The sequence below is a fragment of the Mchenga conophoros genome, linkage group LG13 (assembly GCF_057382185.1).
Source record: "Mchenga conophoros isolate Kocher_MC1m ecotype Shallow Benthic linkage group LG13, M_conophoros_male_GT1.1, whole genome shotgun sequence".
In the NCBI taxonomy this organism is placed as follows: Eukaryota; Metazoa; Chordata; class Actinopteri; order Cichliformes; family Cichlidae; genus Mchenga; species Mchenga conophoros.
This window is the reverse complement of record NC_140538.1, coordinates 1,423,153-1,450,651: the sequence shown is the minus strand read 5'-3', so window position 1 is coordinate 1,450,651 and position 27,499 is coordinate 1,423,153. Positions and strand designations below refer to the sequence as shown.

Below are 27,499 nucleotides of genomic sequence, written 5' to 3'. Positions count from 1 at the left end.
AGCACGGGCCAAAGAATTTAATTATGGATGAATGTGGATGCACGGTTTATCTGTACATGACAATAAAACATGAAACTAGGTGACCTGCTCTACCTCCTGATTACATCCTTTGTTACGTGGTGACACCAACAGGCTGAATACATGATTAGGAACACTGGCTCTGTGATTGGCTGCAAACCAGAAACTTGGAGGAAGTCAGTGAACACTGAAGTCACTTGTTCTTCATGGTGAGTAATCCTAACCACCCTCTACACCACTCACTCGCAGCACTTTGCCTAACTGACCGATTTGACACCAGTGTTAAAAGAATAGAGTCATGTGCTCTTTCATTTGATCTTATTTTATTACACATTTGTAATAGTCAGAAAATAGATATTATATTTATGGAAATGATGAAACTACAAGCAGCGTCTGTGTGTATCATCTAATCTGGGTGCCATTCTGTCTGAAGTCCAGCGAATGCACAGCAGTGGCCAAGGCTGCATACAGGTGGGAGCTGTTGAACCTCAGGCAGTACACCGGGCTGCTCACAGGGTCCGAGCTCAACTGGAAAAACTGCAGAAAAGACAAAACTCCAGATGTAAGGAACAGCATCGAGTGCCACGACATTTATAATCCATCACATCAGATCCTGGACATGTTGCTGTGTGGAGGTTTTTCTGTGGCCTGAGGATTGAGATGCATTTGTTAGATAATTCCTCAATCATCTGACAAAGAGGTCCTCCACATGACTGTGTAGAATTAATGGATCCTCACCACCACCTCCTCCAGCACATATTGGACACGCAGCTGAAAACTTTCTGTGCCACTGGCATCACATAGCGCTACACCTACATGAATTTGAACCTTTTTATTGTATAATATTTAGATTTATTGAACAAAAAACTCACTTTTCTTTAAACTTTGTTGGTTGCTGTAACACATAATTGCCCAACTTTTGGGATGAATAGTTTTGTGTTCTTTTAGGCGTGTCAGACGCTGTGTTTGGTATATTTCAGTTCAGTCCTGTTTCTGTCCTTACCTGCAGACATTCAGTCTGCCGTTTGTCCCAAAGACGTACAACACCGTAATATGAGGAACCGCTGGCTATCATGTGGTTTCCATCTGTCTGGATGCAGTACAGCGCGCTATCATGAGGCTCCTCCCACTCCATTGCACACTTCCTGTAAGAAAGGATGACTTAATGCATGCTGATATGAAAGAAAGATTATTATTATTAAATTTGTAAATATAATAATTTGTATGACTTGTAAATATATGTTTGTAAGCTGGATTTATAAAAGCATAATTGTAGTTTACTCTTCATGTCAGATTCTCTGCTTGTCCCAAAATATGGCCAAAACATGTCAAACCTTTCGACAAGCTTACTGAGGTGTTAGTGCCCACAGCGTTTAAATCATATGTACCATTTTTCAAAAATGATATACTGTTGGATTTCTTGTACTAAGCCAACTTCAAAGCACCCTATGATGAGCCAGCCAATAAAATTCAGTGATTATGCAGCAGACTAACACTTAGGACCATATCTTAACAACCTCACGTCAAAACTGTTGTTTGGGCTTTGTCCCAACTTGTTCGTTATCCAAAAACAATCATTTAACTACAATAACGTCGCAGTGAGCAAGCGTGACACGGTTCGAGTCATAGTCTTCCCTTCTTCATCTTTGCCAACATCTGACAACTTAGGATGAAGTTAAACAACACAGTCGAACATGGTGGGCGTCTAAAATTTATGGCACATCACAGTCCTTGTGGAACTAATTGTTTCTTTCCATTTCCATTAAATTCATGTGTTCAAGTGTATTTCTCAAGTTACACAGACATAGACCTGTTAGCACAGCTCATATATTTAATGCCAGGATATAATAAACATGAATTTGTGGTTATGGTGAATTTGTCAACATTAAATTCGTAATTTAATATCCTGAAATTAAGAATGCAAGTCGGGATAATGTCCTCACACGTGATGTAAACACAATTGGACACACAAGTGTGTCAAAGGTGTGTTCTTGGGTTGTTAAGCAGCAGAGTGATTCTTACATGCTGTGGGGATACGATTTTTCTGTCAATAGACATCAATCCTCCATTAGTGCAGCCTCATCAATAAGTGATGGAGCGACACCGGGACAGACATTGGTGTAAGGAAGTGTGCATGCACACACACAGAGCTAACCTCTACGGGGAGCTGACCTGCTAGACTCTGAAAGTGAGACACATAAACAATGGAAACCACAATCAGAAAGACTTTATTAACCCCAAAGGAAATGATTTGGTCACAATGGCTCCATCACCAGCTGCTAATATTATCTACAGGTACTACAGCCTGTTTCAGCTGAAGCATGGTTTTCAATAAACTGCATGCTCAAAACGACGTTTGGTCCCGTTTCTTCTTTTTTACATGTTGAAGCTCGAGTTGGAAACTTGTGAAGATTCAACCATGCAAAATATGATTTTTTGCAATTTTTCAAGCAGTCTTAAACTTTTGATCAGGACTGTATTAAGTTTTGTCACAGTCTGCCAGTCCTCACCGGTCGACCTGGCCGTTGTTTCCGTGTGTTGTGTTTTTGTCTCGCCTCCTCTCCCAGTCTCCTATTTTCCTGTTTGTGTGTTTCAATTCAATTCAATTTTATTTATATAGCGCCAAATCACAACACCAGTCGCCTCAAGGCGTGTTTCTGTGTGATGATGTGTGTGTGTTTCCAAAAGTCCGGTTTCACGTGTCATCTGACCTGGAAGTGTTCCTGTGCTGAAGTCGGCCACACCTGCTGCTCATCGTCCTTCGCAAGCTGCAGCTGATTGTCATCGTCAGCAGCCTCCCTACTTAATTGTGCGGCTGAGCTTCAGTCGACGCTGCATCGTTGAGTTTACTCGTCAGCACAGCGGTTGATAGCTTATGAAAACTTTGCGTGTGTTTGGATTGCCTAGTTGACAAATGTGTGTTTCTTCACCAGGAGTTGGGATCGGAGTTTGTCATGGAAGCGGGGCGAATGCTGAAGTGGGCACAAGTGGTACTGAGAACGCACCCTGAAATCACATGTAATGACTTTTTGGCTAAATTGTTGCTGTTTTTGACGAGGTTTCCCACCAAAAATGTGAATTACACGTGTAAACAGTGTCCTTCCAGGGTTTCATAGTGGAAAAGGGGCAGCTTTGGCTTGAAGTGGCCCAAGCCGAAGAATCAGAAATACAGTGGGATGCAAAAGTTTGGGCAACCTTGTTAATAGTCATTATTTTCCTGTATAAATTGTTGGTTGTTACAATAAAAATTGTCAGTTAAATATATCATATAGGAGACACACACAGTGATATTTGAGAAGTGAAATGAAGTTTATTGGATTTACAGAAAGTGTGCAATGATTATTTAAACAAAATCAGGCAGGTGCATAAATTTGGGCACCACAAAGAAATGAAATCAATATTTAGTAGATCCGCCTTCTGCAGAAATGACAGCCTCTAAACGCTACCTGTCGGTTCCAATGAGAGTCTGGATTGTGGTTGAAGGCATTTTGGATCCTTCCTCTACAAAACATCTCTCGTTCCTTCAGGTTTGATGGCTTCCGAGCATCAACAGCTCTCTTTAACTCACAGCACAGATGTTCAATAATATTCAGGTCTGGACTGAGATGAACGTTCCAGAACGTTGTACTTGTTCCTCTGCATGAAAGCTTTAGTGGATTTTCAGCAGTGTTTCGGGTCGTTGTCTTGTTGAAAGATCCATCCCGGCGCAGCTTCAGCTTTGTCACTGATTCTCCAGAATCTGCTGATACTGAGTGGAATCCATGTGTCCCTCAACTTTGACAGGATTCCCAGTCCCTGCACTGGCCACACAGCCCCACAGCATGATGGAACCACCACCATATATAACTGGAGGCAGCAGATGTGTTTCTTGGACTGCTGTGTTCTTTTTCCTCCATGCATTACGCTCCTTGTTATGCCCAAATAACTCAATTTTAGTTTCATCAGTCCACAGCAGCTTATTCCAGAATGAAGCTGGCTTGTCCAAATGTGCTTTAAATTCAAATTCAAATTTTATTTGTCACGTACACAGTCATACACAGTACGATATGTAGTGAAATGCTTGGACAACTGCTCGTGACCTAAAGAAAACAAAAAAGGAAAAGGCTATGAATAAGATATAAATAGGAATAAGGAAATAAATATGAAAAATTAAAAAGGGTAAATTTAACTAGGAAGGAATAAAATATAAATTAAGGTTAAAAATGAAATAACTGTACAACACAAATTAGAATGAAGGGTAAATTTAACTGGGAAGAATAAGATAAAATATATAAATTAAAGTTGAAAATAAAATAACTGTACAACAAAATACACAATATAGAACTATATAAGAATGTATGAAGAAATCTAAATATAAATAAATATATACACAATAACAGCAGCTGTACAAGTATTAACTGGAAATGAAGAATATAGTGACCAGTGTTGTGCAAAAACAAAGTCCAGAAAGTCCAGTGTGTGTGTAAGAACCATATGTGTGGGTCAGTACTGTGTGGTGGTGTGATTGAGAGACCGTATCGCCTGCGGGAAGAAGCTCCTCCTCAGTCTCTCTGTGTTGGTCTTCAGGGAGCGGAATCGCTTTCCTGACCTCAACAGAGAGAACAGTCTGTTGTTGGGATGGCTGAGGTCCTTCACGATCTTCCTGGCCTTGGTCCAGCACCGCCTGCTGTAGATTGAGTGCAGGTCAGGGAGCTCGGAGCGGATGGTGCGCTCAGCTGACCGCACAACCCTCTGTAGAGCTCGTCTGTCCTGCACGGTGCTGTTCCCGAACCAGGTTAAGATGTTTCCCGCCAGGATGCTCTCTATGGTGCACGAGTAAAAGTTCCTGAGCACCTTGGAGGGCAGTTGGAAGTCTCTCAAGCGTCTGAGGTGGTAGAGACGCTGTCGGGCCTTTTTCACCACGGTGTTGATGTGACAGGACCATGACAGGTCCTGCGTGATGTGAACTCCGAGGTATTTGAAGCTGTCCACTCTCTCCACTGGGCACTCGTTGATGACGGGGGTCTGGTAGTTCCTCTCCTGCTTAGTGCTGAAGTCCACTATCAGCTCCTTTGTCTTACTGACGTTTAGAAGGAGGTTGTTCCTCTGGCACCAGTTCTCCAGATTCCTAATCTCCTTCACGTAGGCCGTCTCGTTGTTATCAGAGATCAGGCCCACCACGACGGTGTCGTCAGCAAACTTGATGATGGTGGTGGAGCTGGTAGTGGCCACACAGTCATATGTGTACAAAGAGTACAGCAGGGGGCTCAGAACACACCCCTGGGGGGCTCCAGTGCTGAGAGTGGTGGAGGCTGAGACATGTCCGCCCATCCTTACTGCCTGTGGTCTGCCAGTTAGGAAGTTGGAGATCCACTGACACATAGATGAGCTGAGTCCCAGATGCTCCAGCTTGGTGGTGAGTGTGGAGGGAATTATGGTATTAAATGCAGAGCTGTAGTCTATGAAGAGCATTTTAACATAATTCCCCCTTCTAGTGTCCAAGTGAGTGAGTGATGTGTGGAGGAGATGAGAGATGGCATCGTCTGTGGAACGATTTGGACGGTAAGCGAACTGTAGTGGGTCCAGTGTGTCTGGTAGTGAAGAAATGATGAAGTCTCTGACCAGGCGTTCAAAGCACTTCATCACTACTGAGGTGAGGGCTACAGGGCGATAGTCATTGAGAGAAGCAGGGTGGGGTTTCTTCGGGACAGGAACAATGATGGACTCTTTGAAGCATGTGGGGATCACCGACTGAGATAAAGAGATGTTGAATATCTCAGTGAACACAGGAGCTAGCTGGTATGCGCAGTCTCTTAGGATACGACCTGGGATGCCGTCTGGTCCTGCTGCTTTCCTGGTGTTCACTCTCTTGAAGGCTCTCCTTACTTCATGCTCGGAGATGACGAGCACGTTTCCGGTGCTTTAGCGGCTCTGTTTGTGCTGTGGGCGGAGCAAAGGCTTCTGCATCACTCTCACATGCAGCAACTCCTTGTGTAAAGTGCACCGAAAGGTTGAACGATGCACAGCGACTCCATCTGCTGCAACATGATGTTGTAGGTCTTTGGTGCTGGTCTGTGGGTCGACTCTGACTGTTCTCACCGCCGCTTCTGTCTATCTGAGATTTTTTTCGGTCTGACACTTCAAGCCTTAACTTGAACTGAGCCTGTGGTCTTTCATTGTCTCAATATGTTCCTAACTGTGACAACAAACGGCTTTAATCTCTGAGACAGCTTTCTGTGTCCTTCCCACCATGATGGTGAACAATCTTTGTCTTCAGGTCATCTGAGAGTTGTTTTGAGACCCCCAATTCTTCAGATAAAATTAAAAGAGGAGGGAGACTTACAATTGACCCCCTTAAATACTCTTTCTCATTATTGGATTCACCTGTGTATGTAGGTCAGGGGTCACTGAGCTTACCGAGCCAATTTGAGTTCCAACAATTAGTTCTGAAGGTTTTGGAATCATTAAAATGACAACAGATTTATGCACCTGCCTGATTTTGTTTAAACAATTCTTGCACACTTCCTGTAAATCCAATGAACTTCATTTCACTTCTCAAATATCACTGTGTGTGTCTCCTGTATGATATATTTAACTGACATTTTTTATTGTAACAACCAACAATTTATACAGGAAAATAATGACTATCAACAAGGCTGCCCAAACTTTTGCATCCCACTGTAGTTGCAGATGTTGAGAGATTCACAAACTTTTACAGGCGGTTTATCAGGGACTTCGACACAGTGGTAACATCCCTCACACAACTTGACCACTGAAGTGTCGTTTCAGTGGTCTCCCTCTGCTCAACAGGCTTTCGACCAGATTAAGAAGCTGTTCTTCTCCACTTCTATCCTGGTTCAAGGGGACCTCAACAAACTCTTCATGGTGGAAGTGGACGCTTCTCACCCAGGTCAGAATCACACGTCAGTTTCTTCAGCATCTGTTTTGTTGGCCTTCTTTAGTGAGAGACACACATGAATATGTGACGACCTGCTTGGTTTGCGCACAAAACAAGGTGCCAAATACTCGTCCCGCTGGCCTGATTCGACCTCTGCCTACTCCAAAGAGGCCGTGGTCTCACATTGCCTTGGACTTTGTCACTGGCCTCCCGCCTTCATCAGGTAACACAACCATCCTTACCATAATTGACCGTTTTTCCAGGTTGGTGCACTTTGGGCTCCTCTCCGTGAGCCCAATTAAATATTTGTAACCTACAATTTGTAGGTTGGAAGAAAATTGTCTTTTTTAATCACGACACATCCTTATCACACTGAACTATGTTGAAAAGGTTGATGGAACCCACTGGAATAAATGAAGGCTGAAAAATAGATTTCAGCTTTGAGATACAGGTAGTGCTGCAAAGGTTCAGCACCCATTCTTAAAAATGTTAATAGGACAATAGAAAAGTAGACTGCACACAAATGGGGAAATTCCTCTTTAAAAAATACGATTTCTCAATGAAGTGTGGAGTTCTAGCGAGGCACAAACATCAACCTATGGAACCAGTTCTACGCTGCACTTGACAGACACGACCACGACTTGTGACCCCATACAGACAGAAGGCAGCACACACTGGGAAGATATCGGAGGCACTGTGAAGTATCCTGAAAGTTTATGATCTTCAGGTGAATAATTATAAAGATAAATTTGAGGTGATTGGAATTCTTGTCAAATGAGTAAAAAACAGGCTCTTTTTTTATTTTACATGTCTTGCTTGTCAAATTTCCTCACAGCAACTTTACTTATTGATACTGTGTCTATTCTAGGTTGCCCTTAAGTGGTTATGGGGACCATCAAGCATAGGCATGAACCCCCTCAATGAGATTATTGTCAAGACTGGCTACGGATACCGAATACGGGGATTCCCAGGTACTTGTAGATGTCTTCGATATCTGCAATGTTGCCTTCTGGTAGCTCGGTCCCCTCGGTTCTGACTACCTTCCCTTTCTTCGTTACAATCCGACTACACTTCTCCAATCCAATGGCATTCCTTGCTGTAGATCCTGGTGGTGTGGATCAGTGAATCGATGTCTCGTTCACTCCTGGCACACAGCTTGATGTCATCCACGTAGAGGAGGTGACTGAGGATTGTCCGTAATGCTGCATTCACATCTTCTAGGAGACCTTCAGAGGGGACTTCCTGTATTTTAAATGTCTTCATCCCAGCAATATTCATCCTGTTTGCAAAATCCACACCATCTGTCCTTCTGTGTCTCTCTCCTTAACACCATTCCTACCCAATACCTCCTCTTCACCTACTTGACTATTAACGTCTGCTCCATTCACCACTCACTCTCTACCACTTGAACCAACTTGAACCAGCTCACTGCAGTTTATCTTTCTTTTCTGACATCCAACACTGAAAACCTTCAACATCACAACTTTGACTTTCAGATTCAAATTAATGATCCTGTTTAACACTCCCTTCATCTACACAACACATGCTCTTCCAGGTCTGCTCAACCTGGTCTTGGGCACACACAATGTTACTTCTCTCCTCATATCAACCAGCTCCCTCCCTTACTAGTCATGGTCCATAAACCAATATGATGTAGGGGTGGCTGGAGCATAGGAGAAGAGGTAAAGCAGGTCATCTACTAATCGGAAGGTTGGTGGTTCAATCCTTGGCTGCTCCAGTCTGTATGCCAAATATTCTTGGGCAAGATAACTCCAAGTTATTCCCAAAGGCATCCATCGGAGTGTGAATGTATATGAATGTTAGATACAAACACCAATGCATAGGATGCTTCTATGAATGAGGCATGTTGTGCATGTGCTTTGAGTGCTCAGATAGAACAGAAAAGCCCTACATAAGAACCGTGGTACATAATATTAATATGGCCAAGTCTGGAGTCTGTAGGTCACTCCAAACCTCCCTGTTCACCCCGGCTTTGGACTGACATTAGGAGTGATAATAATGATTATAGTTATTGTAAATTTTCTTAAAACGACCAGACCTTCATTTGTTGGCACACATGGTCAGCATGATTTATGCAGACGTGTGAGTGTATGCACTGTTAGTAACTGAGGGTACTGATTCCACACTGGACCGTATAAGCACCATGGCATCATGTAAAATGTGTATTAGTTTTGTTCTTTTGTTTTATTTCTTGAGTGATCACAGTGCATTTTCTGCTGAACCTCTGACAAAGTGCAGCTTCAGCATGGTCACAGAAGTCTTTTAAGTCTTGTTAGGTTTGTGCATATGAATTATTGATATCTAAAGAGGGACCCCCTCCTGTGCCAGCCATTCTCCAAACCCAACTCCTTTCATAGTCCCTAGAGAGATCAGCCAATCAGATCAGATTTGTCTTACTTGACTGATCCCTGAGAAACAGAGACTGAAACTCCTTGTAACCCTTTTGATCCAAAATAATGTCGTTATATAGAGAATTGCTGATTAGCTGCCTGCACTGGTCATAGAATAATGGTGTTCTGTCAGGACAAGCAAGGCAAGCAGTGTTTGCCTTTTAAAAGCTAAAAATTGATATAAAATGTTCCAAATTAAGTTATCTCTCTCTTTTCATCTAAGACAGCGCTGTCATAAAGCCCCTCGCATGTCAATGTGTGCATCCAGCTTTTACACTACTGCCATCTTGTGGCCACAGTCGTCTATTGTCGCTGAAACCTGCGCTTATTTCATCTCGTAGCAAAGTCTGGTCTGTCTCTGAGGGCATGTTCATCTCCCATTGACAATGACTGCAGCTGAGGAAGCTGAGAGGCCAGCAGCTTGTATCTCGTGATTTATGAGGACACACTCTGGACGAAGCGCTGTTCTGTGACTTTACACTGATCGGAGAGAATCGGTGTGAGGCGTGTTTGCCTTTCTGTAAGAGCATCCCCTGCTTCAAAGAAATTGTGCCAACTTCATGCAAGCATTCCAACTTTGATGGCAGTTTGTAATGCACATACTGCAAGAACCTGTTTTCTTCTGCTTATCCACTTCAAGGTTGTGGGAGGAGGGGGTGGGGTGGGGTGGAGCCTGCTGTCATAGAGGCAGAGTACATTCTGGACAGGTCGCCAGTGTATCTCAGGGCTAACACGTAGAGACTGACAACCATCACACTCACATCTACAGCATCATTCATGTCTTTGGAGTGTGGAAGGAGCCATGCAGACTCAGAGCCCAGGCAGACTCGGAGCCCAGGCAGACTCAGAGCCCTGGCAGACTCGGAGCAAAAAAAAACAACAGAAACAAAACACCAAGAAGAACAATTTGCAGCTGAATTAGGTTTCGTTTTGGTAACATGACTGGGTATAAAAAAGACCGTCTATATGAGCCAGCTTTTCTCAAAAGTAAAGATAGGCAGAGGTTTGTCAAATTTGTTTGTCAATTGCAAAAACTTTGAATATTTCATCATCTACAATATGCATGAATCAGGCTTACATTATGACCACCTGCCTGATATTGTGTTGAGCCCCCTTTTCCAGTCAAAACAGCATTGACCCATCGGGGATTGGACTCCACTAGACGTCAGTAGCAGTGCTGTAGTATCTTGCAAGATGTTAGCAATAATTCCTGTAAGTTGTGAGATGGGGCCTCCATGAATCAAAATAGTTTCCCCAGCATATCCCACAGATCGTTGAGGGGATTGAGATCTTGGGAATTTGAAGGCCAAGTCAACACCCAAACCTTATTGTACTCTTCAAACTGATCCTGAAACAGTTTTACGTTACGGCAAGATGAAATGTCCTGATGAAAGCCATAAAAGATAACTGTTTCAATGACACTGTGTGCATCATCTGCACGACTGCTTGCTTGTACGAGTCAAGCAGGACCTAAGGTTTCCCAACAGAAGCCCAAAGCATCACTCTGCCTTAGCACAGTTGCTCTCTTCTCAAAGGGCATCCTGATTCCAGGTGATCCCCAGGAAAGTCTCACACACATGTACCCGGCCATCCACGTGACATAAAAGAAAATGTGATTCCTCAGACTACGTCATCTTCTTCCATTGCTGCAGTTTTGATGCTCACATGCCCATTGTTGGTGCTTTTGACGGTGAAGAGGGGTCAGCATGTGCACCCTGTAATCTGTAGTTATGCAGTCCATACACAACAAACTGTACTGCACTGTGTATTCTGACGCGTTCCATTCAAAACCAGCTTGAACTTTTTCTGCAATTTGAGCTTCAGGAGCTTGTCCGTTAGATCAGATGACAAGGGCCAATCTTTGGTCCCCATATGCATCAATATGCCTTGGTGGTCAATGCCTCGAAGAGATTCTGGCAAACCGTCAGACGTCTCAGGAGGGGAAAGCGGTGCTCTACCTGCACTGTGTATAGTGCTGGTGGAGCGCTGCTGACGTTGACTGAGAAAATTGTCAGGCGGTGGAAGGAATACTTCGAGGACCTCCTCAATCCCACTGACACGTCTTCCGAGGAGGAAGCAGAGTCTGGGGATGAGGGGAATGACCCGCCAATTTCCGGGGGCGAGGTCACTGAGGCAGTTAAACAACTCCTTGGTGGCAGAGCCCCTGGTGTTGATGAGGTCCGCCCCGAGTTCCTGAAGGCTCTGGACGTTGTAGGGCTGTCCTGGTTGACACGCCTCTGCAATGTTGCGTGGAGATCAGGGGCAGTACCTGTGGACTGGCAGACCGGGGTGGTGGTCCCCATCTTTAAGAAGGGGGACCGGAGGGTGTGTTCCAACTACAGGGGGATCACACTCCTCAGCCTCCCTGGGAAAGTCTATGCCAGGGTGCTGGAAAGGAGAGTTCGTCCGCTAGTTGAACCTCGGATACAGGAGGAACAATGCGGTTTTTGTCCTGGTCGCGGAACACTGGACCAGCTCTTTATCCTCTCCAGGATACTTGAGGGTGCATGGGAGTTTGCCCAACCAGTCTACATGTGTTTTGTGGACTTGGAGAAGGCATTCGACCGTGTCCCTCGGGGTGTCCTGTGGGAGGTGTTGCGGGAATATGGGGTGTCTGGCCCATTGCTACGGGCCATTCGATCCCTATATAACCGTTGCAAGAGCTTGGTTCGCATTGCCGGCAATAAGTCGGACTCGTTCCCGGTGGGTGATGGGCTCCGCCTTTGTCTCCGGTTCTGTTCATAATTTTTATGGACAGGATTTCTAGGCGCAGCCAAGTGGCGGAGGGCTTTCGCTTTGGTGGCCTCAGAATCTCATCTCTGATTTTTGCAGATGATGTGGTTCTGTTGGCTTCATCGGGTGAGGGCCTCCAGCTCGCACTGGAACGGTTCACAGCAGAGTCTGAAGCAGCGGGAATGAGGATCAGCACCTCCTAATCTGAGGCCATGGTTCTCAGCCGGAAAAGGGTGGAGTGCCCACTCCGGGTCGGGGATGAGTTCCTGCCCCAAGTGGAGGAGTTCAAGTATCTCGGGGTCTTGTTCGCGAGTGATGGGAGAAGGGAGCCGGAGATCGACAGACGGATTGGGGCTGCAGCTGCAGTAATGCGGACGCTGCACCGGTCCGTCGTGGTGAAGAGGGAGCTGAGTGTAAAAGCGAAGCTCTCAATTTACCGGTCGATCTACGTCCCTACCCTCACCTATGGCCACGAGCTGTGGGTAGTGACCGAAAGAACGAGATCGCGGATACAAGCGGCAGAAATGAGCTTCCTCCGAAGGGTGGCTGGCCTTTCCCTTAGAGATAGGGTGAGAAGTTCGGCCATCCGGGAGGGGCTCAGAGTAGAGCAGCTGCTGCTCCACATCGAAAGGAGCCAGCTGAGGTGGTTCGGGCATCTGACAAGGATGCCCCATGGCGCCTCCTGGGTGAGGTGTTCCAGGCATGTCCCACCGGGAGGAGGCCCCGGGGCAGACCCAGGACACGCTGGAGAGATTATATCTCTCGGCTGGCCTGGGAACGCCTTGGTGTTCCCCCGGATAAGCTGGAGGAGGTGGCTGGGGAGAGGGAGGTCTGGGCCTCTTTGCTTAGGCTGCTGCCCCCGCGACCTGGCCCCGGATAAAGCGGATGAAGATGGATGGATGGATGGATGGGTCAATGACCCTGTTGCTGGTTCACTACTGTTTGTTCCTTGGACCAGTTCTGATAGATGCACACCACGGCAGGACAGAATTACTACACAAGAACGGCAGTTTTGGCTTTGACCCAGTCGAACTGGCATTTTTAACATTGTTGAAGCGCCATCAAAGATGAAGCTTTGCTAGCGGGACTCCGTGTTTGACTTGTGTCTCTGTGTCTCTAACTGGAATCAAACCAGTTCAACCAATTTATGATTCACTGAATTCAGTGTTTATTTACATTCATACAGCAACACAACTTTTAAGGAAACAAACTCCAGAGAAACACTGACTTTAAAACCAAACCTGGCAAGAGGAAAATGGTGGCATACCTTGGGCAGAGTCGAAGGTCCCACAGTCGAATAAAGGTATCATAACCACAGGTGAAGAGCTGGAACGGAGACTCAAACCTGATATCCAGCACACCGGCACCACGACGAAAGTCTGAGCCCAGAGTGCCTAAGAATATCGATCTAGTGAAGACAGGAGTGGTAAATGTATTTATTGAGTTTTTTTATTCCACATATGAAATTAAACAGAGTTTAAAAACTGAAAAAAAGAAACTGAAAGTTATTTTTTTGTGGTTTTGTGTTTTGTTCGCCAGCATGACATTGCTGAGTCATTCCTATGCTAATATGCACAGTAGGTTGAATAATTAGACAAATTAATGCTTAACTAGTGGTGCTCTAAGGGGCTATTGGAGAGCTTTATAATAATATGAATACAGTATAGGGCGATACACAACTGTTATTTAATACATGTTAGTCACAGTTTCAGTATTTACGAATAAAAGCTACGTCTCACTCCACATCTGTCATTGCTTTAATAAAGGCAAGAGCCAGAGTGTCAAGCCACAGTATTCTGCCAGCCCCAAGCATGGATGAGTGCAGAGGACTGCATCGGGAAAGGGAACCAACATAAAATCTTTGCCAGATTAAACATGAAGATCATCAACAAAACGTCCGTACTGGAATGGGCGTGGCCCAGGTTAACAACGACTGCCACCGGTGCTGTTGGCCAGGATGGTGCCGGTGGAAACGGTGCTACTGTTGGCTGAAGACGGAGGCGTTGAAAGAAGAGGAGGAGAACGCATGTTTTGAGGCCGTGAGAGAGAAAGAAGATTATGAGTGTATATGTGAGGGTAAAAATTTGAAACACAGGGGCATAAGAGGGAATTCAAACTATTCTACCATAGTGAAGATAGGAAGAGGAATAGAATATATGAAAAGTGTTGTGCAGATGAAGAGGATGTTGAGTTTGAAGCTGGGAATCAACGGACTAATACTGAATGTTGTCAATTTAATGTTAGAAGTGAAAGAGTTATTCTGGAGTAAGTTGGATGAAGTGGTAGAAAGCGTGCCCAGATAAGAGGTGACGAGAATGGACTTCAGTGGAGGTGACGGGAAGAGAAGGGAGGAATAAAGCAGTAGAGGAACATGCCGTGGACTATCTTTAGACGCTGCAACCCAACATGTGGTGTCAGGGGAGAATGTTGCTAGGCAGTGTTAGATGGTTGGATGGAGGGTGACTAAAAGTCAAGAAAAAGAAGCAAGACCCAAAGATTACTTTGTGGAAGTTTAAGAAGAAAGAATGTTGGTACTTTCAGCTGCTCCCATATTTCCTGAGCAATCACTCAGGATCATGTCTGAATCATGTTTTGATTTAGCACAGCTTTAATAATAATAATAATAATAATAATAATAATAATAATAATAATAATGGATACTTTATTGATCCCCATGGGGAAATTACTTGTTTTTCTCTGCATTTGACCCATTCACTCTGTGAAGCAGTGGGCAGCCCACTAAGCAGGCGCCCGGGGAGCAGTGTGTAGGGACGGTACCTTGCTCAGGGGTACCTCAGGGTAGCCGTTAAGTGGATTCGAACCGCCGACCTTCCGATCATGGGGTGACCACTTTACCTACTGAGCTATCCCTGCCCCAAATGCCGAAAGCCCTTCCTGATTTAACCCTCCCCATTTATCCAGGCATGGGACCAGCACTGGGACTAACTGGTAAATGGACTGGTTCTTATATAGCACTTTTCTACACTACTGGAGTAAGCGCTTTATACGACTTGCCTCTTTCACCCATTCATACAAGCACCTCTTTTCCTATGCCTATGTGCTTTTCTATCTAACATTCACACTGCAGTTAATGTATTGTAGATCAACCATGGATTCAGTATCTTGCCCAACAGCCAAGCTTCCAACCTACAGATAAGTAGATGACCAGCTTGTGACCACCTGAGGCTGGGTTAGTGGCTCTTACTCTTGAACTAATGGTCTTTTGTATTGGTGCAACGGATCACGGTTGATCCGTAATCCGAACCGATCCCACTCCACGGTTCGGCACGCACAAAGATTCGAAAAAGAAGGAAAAAAAGTATGCGTGGTGAGTCTGTCAAGTGATAGTTATGGCCAGCGCTAGCGGTCCAAGTGCAGGAGCAGAGGAGTTTGCTGCCCAGTCCGACTGGGCTAAAGCTATTACAGAAGCTGTTGGGGTGTTTAGCTGCAGACGGGAGGCCGTATTCTGTTGTGCAAAACAAGGGGTTTAAACTACGATGAACGTGCTTCAGCCACGCTACGATATCTCGTTTGCGCGTCCACTTTAGTGGCAAGATCGTTCCAAGCATGTCTGAGCAGCAAAGGATTTAAGTTGTGGCTGAACTGTCCCAGGCATCTTCTGTTGCCCCAGCTACAAATGGGTGGAGCTCCAGGGCAACGGAAAGCTTCGTGACCGTGACAGCTCATTATGTCGCAGCGGAGTGCGATATAATGAGCCTTGAGGCGACTGTTGTTGTGATTTGGTGCTGTGTAAATAAAACTGAATTGAATTGAGTGGTAGATACAAAGACTGTACTGCCCTATATTGAACCATAATTTTTTTTAATAATTGAGTCTTGAGTTGAATGTTTTTAACAGGCAAAAAATACTTCAATAAGTGAAGTAGTAAATGTTACATTTTTTTGTCTTTTTTCCTTTTTTGCTGATCGGAAGATTGATCCGATCCAAACCGTGAGAGTTTTGATCCGTTGCACCACGAGTCTTTTGCATGTAGAGTAAATGTGCTAACATCACAGCATGGAGCCAAATGACTGGGATTTTACTGTCAAGGTATCAAACAGAGTTTCACAGCAACCTCGTGTTCTCTGAGGTAACTTTAATGTTCTCTGTTTTGTGGTTAACAGAATCTGCGTTTGAAGACAGAAAGTTAAAAGCTCTGATAAAATATCAGAAGGTGAGTGTAACGCATTCTGCCACAAATCTTTGTAAGGGCAGACTACACGAGCAGGTGCTTGAGTTTCCATACCTGTGGGACTAAAAACACCTGGATTCAGAGATTAAGAGGTGTGGACTGATACCTTGTCCCTCCAGTGTCTCTCTGAGCGTGGGGGCAGCGAGACAGCTAAATTATCAGAATGAGCGACTGAAAAATAAAGTTTGTGTTTCCGAGCAGATGTAGTGTGTCCCTGCAGTCTACCTCGGTGCACCACGCTCTTATGATCACAGCTCCATTCCACTTGCTCCTCAGCTCTTGATTACTGAAGAATAACTTGCACTCAGCAGGACGGATTATTAGAGAATAACTGTCTCATTGTTGCCATTTAATACCCTCCATGACCGTGACTGTGTGCGACTCTCGCATGTTTGATACCTGTCTCGTAGCAACCATTTAAAGGAGACTGCCGGCCATAGCAACCGAGCAGCCCTACGCCTCAGCTAATGTCCCCCTCCCTAAACCTGGAGCTCTATCCATAGCCTTGGGATGGTAATCCCCTAGCCTTACCTCAGGGAACCTTTTTATTGGGCCAGGGCTTTCCCTACAGGGTGCCTTATTGGGTGAGAGCTTTCTCATTGCTCGGGTCTCATGACTAAGAGTTTGTGTCTCTGTGAGGTGGTTGTGAGGTAGTGACCCCTCATTTTCCCCTTACCACCAAAACCAAGGAGCTTAGCATATGCCACAAAAGGAAACTCATTTAAGCCAAAGGGATACAAGCCTGTCTATTCATAACTAAATAATGATGTCTCCATCACAGCACTACCACTAACTAAAAAGAGATCAACAATTCATAACCCCAGCTATTGAAATCCTGTTGACACGATGTTATTCCTAAAAACGAGCTAATAAAACAAAGCATCCAAATGTGAGAGGAAAAGAAAAACAACTTTCATCAAAGAGCTGATATTTGTGCAGCGATCTTAAAGGCAGTAACAGCACCATGAAATGAACTGAAGCACAGCAAGAAACAGCAGGAAATCTCAAACTGGCAGGCCACTGGCTTTTACTGGTGTGTGTTCACAGAACAGAGGCAGAACCATGCAATCTGTCAAAATCTGCTCTCATGTGACCAGCAGAATCTTCTGTTATTACTTACCAAGATCTCAATAACCTAAACTGTTATACAGATGCCACCAAAGAAACCGAGACATATCCACACACATCCCTGAAAAAGAAAAGACAGATGTGCGCTAAACTTATCGCACCAACCACGGCTTCTGCTCAGCCGTCTCCGATTTGTGTAACGTTTATAATGATTGCTGTGAAATGTAACTTCATATATCAAATACTTTTCAAGATCATTAAAAGAGGTCGGTCAACCCACTTATAGGCTGGAGGATTTAACATGAACAGAATATTAAAGACAAAAGCTTGAACTTTGTCACCATTAAATGATTCAGAATCGGTCATTTGCCACAGATACGTCCACAATAGTGTCGGTAAGTTAAAACATGAAACAAAACCCTGCAAAGTCCCAAACAAGCAAACTGCAAAATCACTAAATAGTGGTGATTTCTGAAATTCACAATGCTGTAAAATAAAGCACGTAGAAAACTTTCTAACATGAAATTAGCCACAAAAATCAGGAAAGAGCCATTTTCATTCAGCGTTCATGTTGAACTGAAAGTCTGTCCTGAGTGGAAGGAAATTCTGGAGTTTCCAGATCATACGCTAATGATAACCGAGGAAATCATTTTGTTAAATAAGTGAATATTTTTTATTTTCTAGACCTACTATTTTGAGACCTATTGACCCGGAAGACTTAAAATATACTGAGAGGCAAAACGTGCATATAGTTAACAGAACTTTCTACTGATATTTTTGTTTTTGTGATACTTTTGTTTGCTCGATCCAGCATTAAAGTTGAACGAAAATCACATTTTGTTCATTTTGTTACTAACAAATTCTAGTTGTAAAGTATTCGGGCTAGTTTTGAATTATTGTGAAATCCGGTTGTTCAGTCTGACATCACTAGCCGTCTGGGTCTAAACTCCGCTGCAGGTCCATATATCAAACGATCACTATGGCATTACTGAGAGTTGAAAAACTGTCTAAAGTCTTTCATCTTTAATAAAATGATCAGCGTTCTGCTCTACCAGGTGTAACAACTGAGTTTAACATCCAGGCATCCATGAAAACGGAATTTATGACATTTAACGGAGTTAGAAGTTAGCAGGAAGTTAGCTCGCTAGCTTCTATCTAAATACAATATAGCATGTCCTGACTGCGGGGTTTTGGAAACAAATTAAAACGTACAGCTCTGTTATCACTTCCAACATAAACGAAGACAGAAAACTAAACAGCAGTGACGTTTGTAGGGTTACTGAAGTTGGGCTAGCTGGTATATAATGATGTGCTACGTGACCGCTAGCGACACAGCTATGTTAGCATAATATAAACAAGCTAACTTTTTTTCCACTCGATAAAAGTTACCGTGAGTGTTCTCGGTGGTCAGGAACAAATGTAATCGCATGGCAGGATGCTGTAAAAGACCAAACTTCAGCCAGGAGAACAACTGAGATAATCCATCCACAATACGAGGTTAGTCATTCATATACTGCTGCATGGGCTGGGCTGTAGTTACATCCTAAGGTTTTAGAAACTGAGCTTAAATAAATGATTAGCGGTAATAAAAGCCGAGGGAGGTCAACAGTGATCACTGACTGTTTTAGGAGCTTTTTGAGATCAAATAGAAGAAAATACAAAACATTAAACATGTTAACAACACAAAAGCCATATTAAACGCAGACTACTTTAGACCCGGAAGTAGGATTCGTCACGTCATCACTGAACAACCGGATATATTTATATACAGTTCAGAAACTGGCACTACTTGTCTTTTTTATATTGGTGTGCTCCCTAATATGCGAGTTTATGAGACAGCTTGAATACATTTGTTATTTCTTCATGTTTTACGCAGCGTGCACTAAATCTGCGCTTCCAGATTACAGACTCTGGTTTATTTTGATGGTTTGACAGACCAGTGAAAATATCAGGTTTTTTGACGTATCCATGTTCAAACATTGACCGAAAAGTGATTTTCTATATGAAAATTTCACAGCACTAAATATGTTCAAACTTTGCAGTTTTATCGGACTTGGTTGATCAGGACATGAAACTGGCTGATGCTAAAGATTCACACGTAAATGCAACTTTGTTGGAAAAATAATCAATTTCTTCAGATGAAGCGATCCGAGCTGCACTTGGGAAGTTATTTTATGAGATGGGCAGCCTGGTGCCCTGGCTGGGTGTGGGGTGGGTATGTGGGGGGGGGGGGGGGGGGCTACAGGCTTAGTATTTGTTATGAAGAGACTTCTGGCTGCGTGACACACAGCGTCTGTCTTGATTTAAGCCTGTCTGGCCTTATTGTAGGAGTCAGGTTGGCTTTAGTGGGCCACACACAAGCAAGCAGTGAAAGGACTTACTAATGAATTGACAATGTTGAAAAAAACACTAAGAAAGGCTGATTATCCTTCAGTATGTGGCAGCTGTAGAATAGTAGTGTGTGTATATTTGTGTGTTTTGGTGACAGGAGGGGTTGAAGGCTCCAAAACTGGATCCTGGGGATGTGCTGGGAAACAAGCCTCCTGTCAAAAGCAATCACACAGGTAGAGAAAAGGAGCCACGCTGAGGTTTTTAGCCACTAAAACAAACAGAGGGGAGCCGTGCATCCACCCAATTTACCCACACCTCTGCGCTCGCTGCTCCACAACTGCACGTCTCCTGGCAGAGTCAGCGGAGGTGGGTGTTGGGACCACATCAATGTCACATACACATGTGCGTCTGCCATTTGTATAACAGAGCTTCTGCTCCGATTCAGTCATTTCACCGCGCTCCTTTCAGATTCAGGAATGTGAGGAATCCCAGCCCGACCGTTTGATTGTTAAAAGGAGCGCCTCCTTTGGGAAGGAGCCGAGGGTAACGTTGGGTGTTGGGAGCGATGGTCGGGGTGGTTTTTCTTTGATGTGTTTTTCCCCTTCTCTGTGTTTAACCATGAGTGAAGACAGTGTGAAATGTTGGGTTGCCCCTTGTGTGGGATGCACCTCTATATGGGTGATCATAAGACTTCTTTGTCCCTCTGAGATGAGAAAAAAGACAAAATCGACTTGAAGAGGGTGAGAAAGAAAAACGGTTAAACCCAAAGCAAAGCCAAAGGAAGCTTCCTTGTGGAAGCTTGTGGTTTGTTCTTCTCTAAACTGGCTGCAGCAGCTGATGTTCGGTTTGGTGTGATGGCTTTTGTTCTGATATGTACAGAGTTTGATGCTGGAGAGTGTTTGATGCACTGAAAGTATTCACAAAATTCCAGGTAAAGTGTATTTGCACATTATTTCCTCAGAAATGAGGAATTAAAAAATGCCTGCATACCCGTGTTTAGCTGTAAAATAAAGAAATTTACATGAGATAAATAAATAACACAGAAACCGTCTTGATGCCTGCAAAATCATCCAGGTGAGCAAATCCCAAAAAGTTGTTTCTGTTTATCTGGATGTAGTTTACAGTCAGTCCAGATGAACAGAGACTGAGATCGCTCGGCTAACCTTTATCCAAAATTTGAATAAAAGGACTTAACATCCAGTCGTTTATGGCTAAAGTGATAAAGAGTGTTAAAACAGTTTATTTATATGTGATTTTACTAACAGTTAATCATGCTTTATATTGCATTTCTATTTTTTGTGCCGTGTTGGAACCTCCAAGGATTTGACGGTTTCCTGTTGGAGTATAACTTCAAACGATTTGGCTCCTTTCTATTGGCTTACACCGACATGGATTAGTTATTATTATAGAACTATAGAAAAACTGAAAATATATAATAAAAAATATAGATAATAAATGATGTGGTTTTGCCTCTTACATCTCATGTATGCGCGGATTAAACGTGTAACCTGGTATTTAAAAGTAAAAAGGTGTCAGAAAAATAAATACTCGAGTACCTGAAAAATCCTACTTAAGTACAGTAACAAAGTATTTCCCTGTAGTGTGATCCTGATGCTGGCAAGGTCACCGAGCGTGTAGAGCACTGCCACTTCTGACACTCGTGTCTTCTTCGCACGGTCGAGTTCACTGATAATATTTGTTCAGAAAATGTTGCTGTCAGTGTTTCTCAGCTGCTCTCCCTCTCAAAGGCTGCAGAAGGTTGTCAGGTGTGAGGAGTGAACGTCCATCCACGTGGACTAAGCTCTGAAGGCTGGATGCTCTGCTCTTCACTACTTAGACTTCCATCCTCTGCGCTTGGTCCGGCCTGATGTCAGCTCCTTCTGTCATATTTGAAATTATTTAGAGGTTTTTTCTAAGGTCCAAACATTTTGGGAAACAGGGCTGCTGCCATAACATTTCAATATCATTCAAATATATAAATGCTGTTCAAGGGCCATCTCTCTTTAAATAATCAAATTCATTTCATGTCAGGGTAGTGTTTCCTGTTCAGCCGGGAGAAAAACCCAACAGCACAACAACAGCCTCCGGTCGTCGTGCGCCGTCAGTCTGTTCTCACTGGCTCAATGACAGGAGCTTCAGGTCCTCACTTTGGACTGACAAAGACTTGCTCCATGGAGTTTTCAAGCTGATGCAGATTTGTTAGTAAGATGGAAAATCAACAAAAGTCGAAATAGGCAGAGATCCGGTGAATTAAGACTGTTGAGGAGTTTTGATTCCAGCTCATCACACATGCTGAATCTTTGCTTCGAGTCTCACAATAACATAAAACATGCTCATTGTTCTCGTTTCAGGACTGTGTAACCTTTCACAGGAACACATGACGATTTAGAAGACTGAACTTGTGCGTGTTGTATATTGTGTTGTACAGAAACACCGTACACAGCTCATCGCGTTGCACTTCTGTCATGTGGATTACAGCCAAAGCTGCCGCTGCTCATTATCAAAAAGTTTCTAGCTGAGCTAATAATTATTGAAACATTTACATGACAAAAAACAAAGCAGGGTGTATGGAAGCATGTGTTGTGTGACTAACAATACTTTAACGATATGTTGCTCAACACAACGTTGTTATAGCGAGGAGCTTCCTGACTCACCGTTCAACATCCCAGATGCAGAGAGGGGAGAAGTTCTCGCAGCATGCAGTGCCTGTGACGAAGGAGCTGCACACAGAGAGGCAGAACATGTCCTTAAACAAGGTGAACAAACATGTACTGACACAAGAAAACAAGGTAGGAATCTACCCAAAATGATTGATTTAATTTTTACTTTTCATTTTTATCAGCTGGCTTATTGTCCTATATGGAAAAATATATTAAAAACAATTGCAGTGGATGAAAATGACCCTTATGTCCACATATGTAAAAGGAAGCGGTCATTCCAACGTTTCCTGTTTAACCAGCGTACTTTCCAAAATGCACAGAAGACATTTTATAAATGATGCTGAGATCTGGAAATCTTATTATTTCAAATCATTATTCTTTTTTAGATTTGCTTCCCTGTGGCTTCATCTGAACATCCAGATGAACAGACACAGTTTGAAACAGTGGATCCAGCACGAATCAGAAAGGGACAAGTATGAGGAGCCGGCAGGATTTAGCTGCTGGGCTCAAGATGCTCTAAAAGTGCATAAAGAGATTATCCCAGAACGCCTGCATCACATATTGCAAAGTAGCAAAAGATACACAAAAACTCCCTTTTAAAAACATTTGAAGTGTTTACTTTGAGTGAAATTAAAAGTGATTTAATACAGTTTGACAGTTTGTGCTAGCTCTGCTGTCTCAGAGTCAGAAGACTGTCTATAGTCTCCTTTCTCTGTGGGAGCACATGTGAGTGCACAGCATAGAAAGTGTTTCTGAAAAAGACAGTTTTGCACTGCTAAAGGAACAAAACTGTGAGCGCAGGTTCGAGACTGCTGTCTGTACAGAGCACCAGCGGCAGCACCTTAGAGGATTCATCGAGGCCCACTTTGCACTTGATTTCTTGACCTCATTTAGCAATTGTTATAAAAATGTTCTCTCATCACATAAAAGGTTCATTTTGAATAAGAATGTTTGTCTCTGGGGCCAGCGTAGCACAGCTGCATGCATACAGTACGTGTAGACAGCACATGCAGGGTTTGTCTGACCAGAATGGAGAGAAATGGGGAGTCTGGTAGGAAAATGTTCATTATCACAAATAACCAGATTCTCTTCTGGTCTTACATTCAGCACATGTTGTTTCCCAGCAGAATAAAAGACAAGAAAAGACCGCTCGAGCCTTTGACTCAAGAGGCAGGTTGGAATTAGCAGCCTCGGTATGCACAGTGAATGTCACGCATGTGGGGAGGTTAGGGAGAGGAAAAGGTGAGGGGAGGAGCACTGTGGGAGAAGGCTGACTAGGAGGGCTGAACTGGATGTGGAGACTCAGAGCTTAGTGCCCTCCTACAGGGTTGACAGACAGGGGGAGGACCCGCCTTTTACATGCAGAGGTAGCTACTGACAGATGCTTATGTCAAAATAATGAGGACTCAAGTCTGTACTGCAGTAGGTGGAGATGTTATTTGGAAAACATCACACTGCATCATTTCCACAGACTTGTCAGTTACACTTGTCATGCTTTCAACCTCCCATTCAGGCACAGCTTACAGGTACGAGATTAGACAGATTCTGGCTCCACGGAGTCATGCTAACGCTGGCTAAGTCTGTGCATTTGTGAATTTGCAGCCTACGTAGAAATAAAAAGTCTCCTTCCAGCATCAGAGTTCAGATTTCTGTTCCAAGCTGACAGAAGTTGAATCTGCTCTCTTTTTGTGTATTACTGATGAAACTCACTGCATGGCATTGTTTGTTATAATTCAGAGTAAATTCCCAAGATTATTAATGTCCTAGTTTTTAATCTGTGGTAAGATAGGAAGCTCACTGCTAACTTTGAACTTCAGTGTCATCAAATTACATAAAAGCAGAACCAACTAAAACTTCAAAGCAAGATTTTGAGCAAGTGATGAGGTAGCACGGTACATGGGGAGAACTTTATCTCAAACTAGCTTTTAATAGAAGATATTTCTAGATTGAATGTATTAGATCAGGGGTGTCCAACTCCAGGCCTCGAGGGCCGCTGTCCTGCAGGTTTTAGATCTCACCCTGGGTCAGCACACCTGAATCGCACGATTAGTTCATCAGCTGTGTTGGATCAAGGACACATCTAAAGCCTGCAGGACAGGCGCCCTCGAGGCCTGGAGTTGCCCACACCTGTATTAAAGAATTGAGGGGAAACAAGAGAAAACTGAGGCGGGAACAGAAAGACACAAAGCGGGACTGGAACCCAACCAGCACCATAACCATCATCTTGTTCTTTATTACATTTTTTTTTATATGGCATATTGTTCATGCCGTATTTCTATAAAGAGTCAAGTCCATAATCTTGACAAACATTTGTAGAACAAAACCTACAAGGTTGTGTGAGATGTCGAGGATGCAGCTGTACTCCAGCCTACATGTTCCTCCTCAGGACCAGACTCTCTTATGTTGAAAGGGCCACATGCTCTGTCTGACCTTCTTCCCCTCTCCTCTGCTTGACACAGCTCAAGTTGAATCAGTATATACTTTTAGCTCCACAGACAAACAAGCTGCTTGTGAACAGTAATGGCACTGTGGTGGAATCACATGCACTGGCTTGACTGAGCATTTATCATCCTGGAGGCTGTGCTGCCAAACCTAACAGGACTTGGCCTTACAAAGGCCTTGCAGCGGTGCAAAGCGTACCAAGCAGAGCTGCGACTGAGCCATGCTGTTGGCGTGTATGTACTTTGAACTGGAGCAACGAAGAACGTGCATGTTTGCAGGAAAACACACGCTCAGTAATGCGGGCAGCTGTCAGCCCCGTCACATAGCACAGACCTTTGGCAGGTTCCCAGTAATTAGTGTTGGGTAAACTCATTTATGACCCAGATGGGTCTGGGACCAGTAGGCACAGTGGGTGACCTCTGACCTTCCTGACACAGGATACAATAGGGTTATAGTCACACTTGCTATCTGGACCCTATTACTCTCCATTACTCACATTACTCACCCCTGACTTGGCTGTATCACAGCAAGAGGAGAGGAGGGGGACACCACCTACACAAAGAATGACTCCTCCTTATTTCTTCTGCTTCCTAAGCCAACTGAATCACCAACCAGATCTGATCTGGAGTCAGAACAATGGACTGATATTATAGCTGTTAAGGTCAAAGCCTCTATCGTGCCTAAATTTACCTAAACACATGCAAACAAACACGCAGCCACATCTCTGACCAGACTCCTTCTCTTCTGCTCAGTCAGTGGCTCCCCATCACATCACCTCTCATTAGCAACACCCTGGCCAACCTCAACAGCTGGCTGTATCATCTGAAGGCCCATGTGTGTTCAGTGGGAACCAGTCATATCAGCAGGTCAAAAAGAAACAACAATTTTTCATCTCTCCAAACACACATTCATACACACTGATACAAAAACACAGGCAGCACCAGACACAGACACTTAAAATGGTCTCATCAGTGACAGGATCATGATTGATCCCTGATGGAATCGTGACCGACGGTCGACCGTAAGGATATCCCCCACCTGCGACGTGGATGATGCAACCACGAGTGGTAACACCGCTAAGCGGCATTTAGGAAAACCAGTGGTAATGTAAAATGTAACCACCAGGGGGAGCAGTACTTGTATTTCATTGCACTGCTAACGTTCTTATATAAAACGCAAAATCGAAATGTAAACACACTCGGATTGTGCAACAATATATGTGTGTGTGTGTATTTCTGCCACGAATATGGGGCGCTCTGTTGATCTCTGATGATTAATCAGGTCAGTGAAACGCTGCTGTACAAGTCTCATTTGGCACTGTGCTTAAAACTACTGATGCTTCTCACCATTTCCACTGTCCAAATAAATTAGCAGCCATAGCGGTGATGATGACAGTCTTGCTCAGGTTTTCTGCTGCTAATCTTAGTATGTCACCTTTGCTGTTTAATTTATGCATGTATGTTACTAAAACTGGTGTTAATACACCTGCAAACTTTGCTACATCGTGTTGAATTTATACTTAAAAATGTGCAGAAGTAATTTGTACTTGATGACATAATCTGAGGCAGCACGGTGACGCGGTGGTTAGCACTGTTGCCTCACAGCAAGAAGGTTGCTTTCTATGTGCAGCGCACGAGCTGCATTCATGTGAACTCCGACGTCACAACATCGGCCTTTTTTTATCTTGGGGTAACTGTGAGAGCATGTCCTCTGCTGCTTTCAACAGGAACAACACAAGCTGAATATCGTGTAGGAAAACCTTAAATTCATGGAGTTCACATAGTAGTTTTCTACTGTCCCAATTTTGTGAAAGCACCAAGAGGTAGCTTCATTTTTTATCACATTTTCAAAGACCGAGCCCATAAAACGCAGCCCAAACAGCTGATCAGAGTCACATCTATCCAGTTCACACGGTTGGAACGAACTTTATTGGAAAAATGATGAGTGATGATAGGGTGTGTTTAAACCATCTTCTTGAGATGTTGTCTTCGGAGCTTGTGTCTGACATCCCCTACTATGTGGACTGGCTGGCAGAACATTTGTTTTTCACATACGCATCTGCTGCTCAACCCACAAATGCATTTTCCTTACAAATGTGGGCAAATGAGGGAAAAAGTCTCTATCCAGTTCATTACATGCAATCACAATCATGGAGGAGACTGCTGCCATGATAGATGTCCACAGAATTCATAGTGTTTTAAGTTTAGTGTCAAGTTTCTGCAGTCTGTGATTATTTATAATGTATTTCTGCCCACAGTGCCAAAACTACTCCAAAACAGTGTGTTGACTGTGGTTGATTAGCAAGCCCTGATTGACCTGAATTCTAGAGCGGGTGTAGTTAAGAGGAAGGCCAGTATGTAAATATCGTTGAAGACAAAATGATTAGCCATCCCATTATTGTTATGATGTTTATTTTCTACACATACCGTATTTCCCGGACTACAAAGCGCACCTGAATATTAGCCGCACAAGCTAAAATCAGGGGAAAATCCTGTTTTGTACATACATTAGCCGCACCTGACTAAAAGCCGCAGGTGTTTCAATGTTGACTTATCATATGTAAGAGAATATGCACAAAGGGAATTGTCAGGAAAGAGATGGCTGTTTGGAGACATCACTTTTATTAATATTTTGAAAAACAAGTTATGGGTACATATTTGCACATGTGCTGTGCTTCATAAACGAGTAACTAATGTAGTACATAACAATAACCTACAGCACACCAGAAAAACAGATCCGGACTACCTTTTAGGCTCAGGTGCAGTGA

At 43.7% G+C, this 27,499-nt stretch overlaps 1 protein-coding gene across 1 annotated transcript in view; it reads right to left on the bottom strand.

The window, feature by feature from the left end:
* Nucleotides 1-324: 324 nt before the first annotated feature.
* Nucleotides 325-27,499, bottom strand: part of fbxw4 (F-box and WD repeat domain containing 4) — a 44,434-nt gene continuing 17,259 nt past the window's right edge. Inside the window, exons 6-9 of the mRNA XM_085295929.1 lie at nucleotides 22,285-22,350; nucleotides 13,307-13,447; nucleotides 1,022-1,163; nucleotides 325-555 (exon numbers count right to left, since the gene is read on the bottom strand). Coding sequence (XP_085152055.1) covers nucleotides 421-555; nucleotides 1,022-1,163; nucleotides 13,307-13,447; nucleotides 22,285-22,350 — 484 coding nt within the window. The 3' untranslated portion in view covers nucleotides 325-420. The remainder of the gene's footprint in view (nucleotides 556-1,021; nucleotides 1,164-13,306; nucleotides 13,448-22,284; nucleotides 22,351-27,499) is intronic.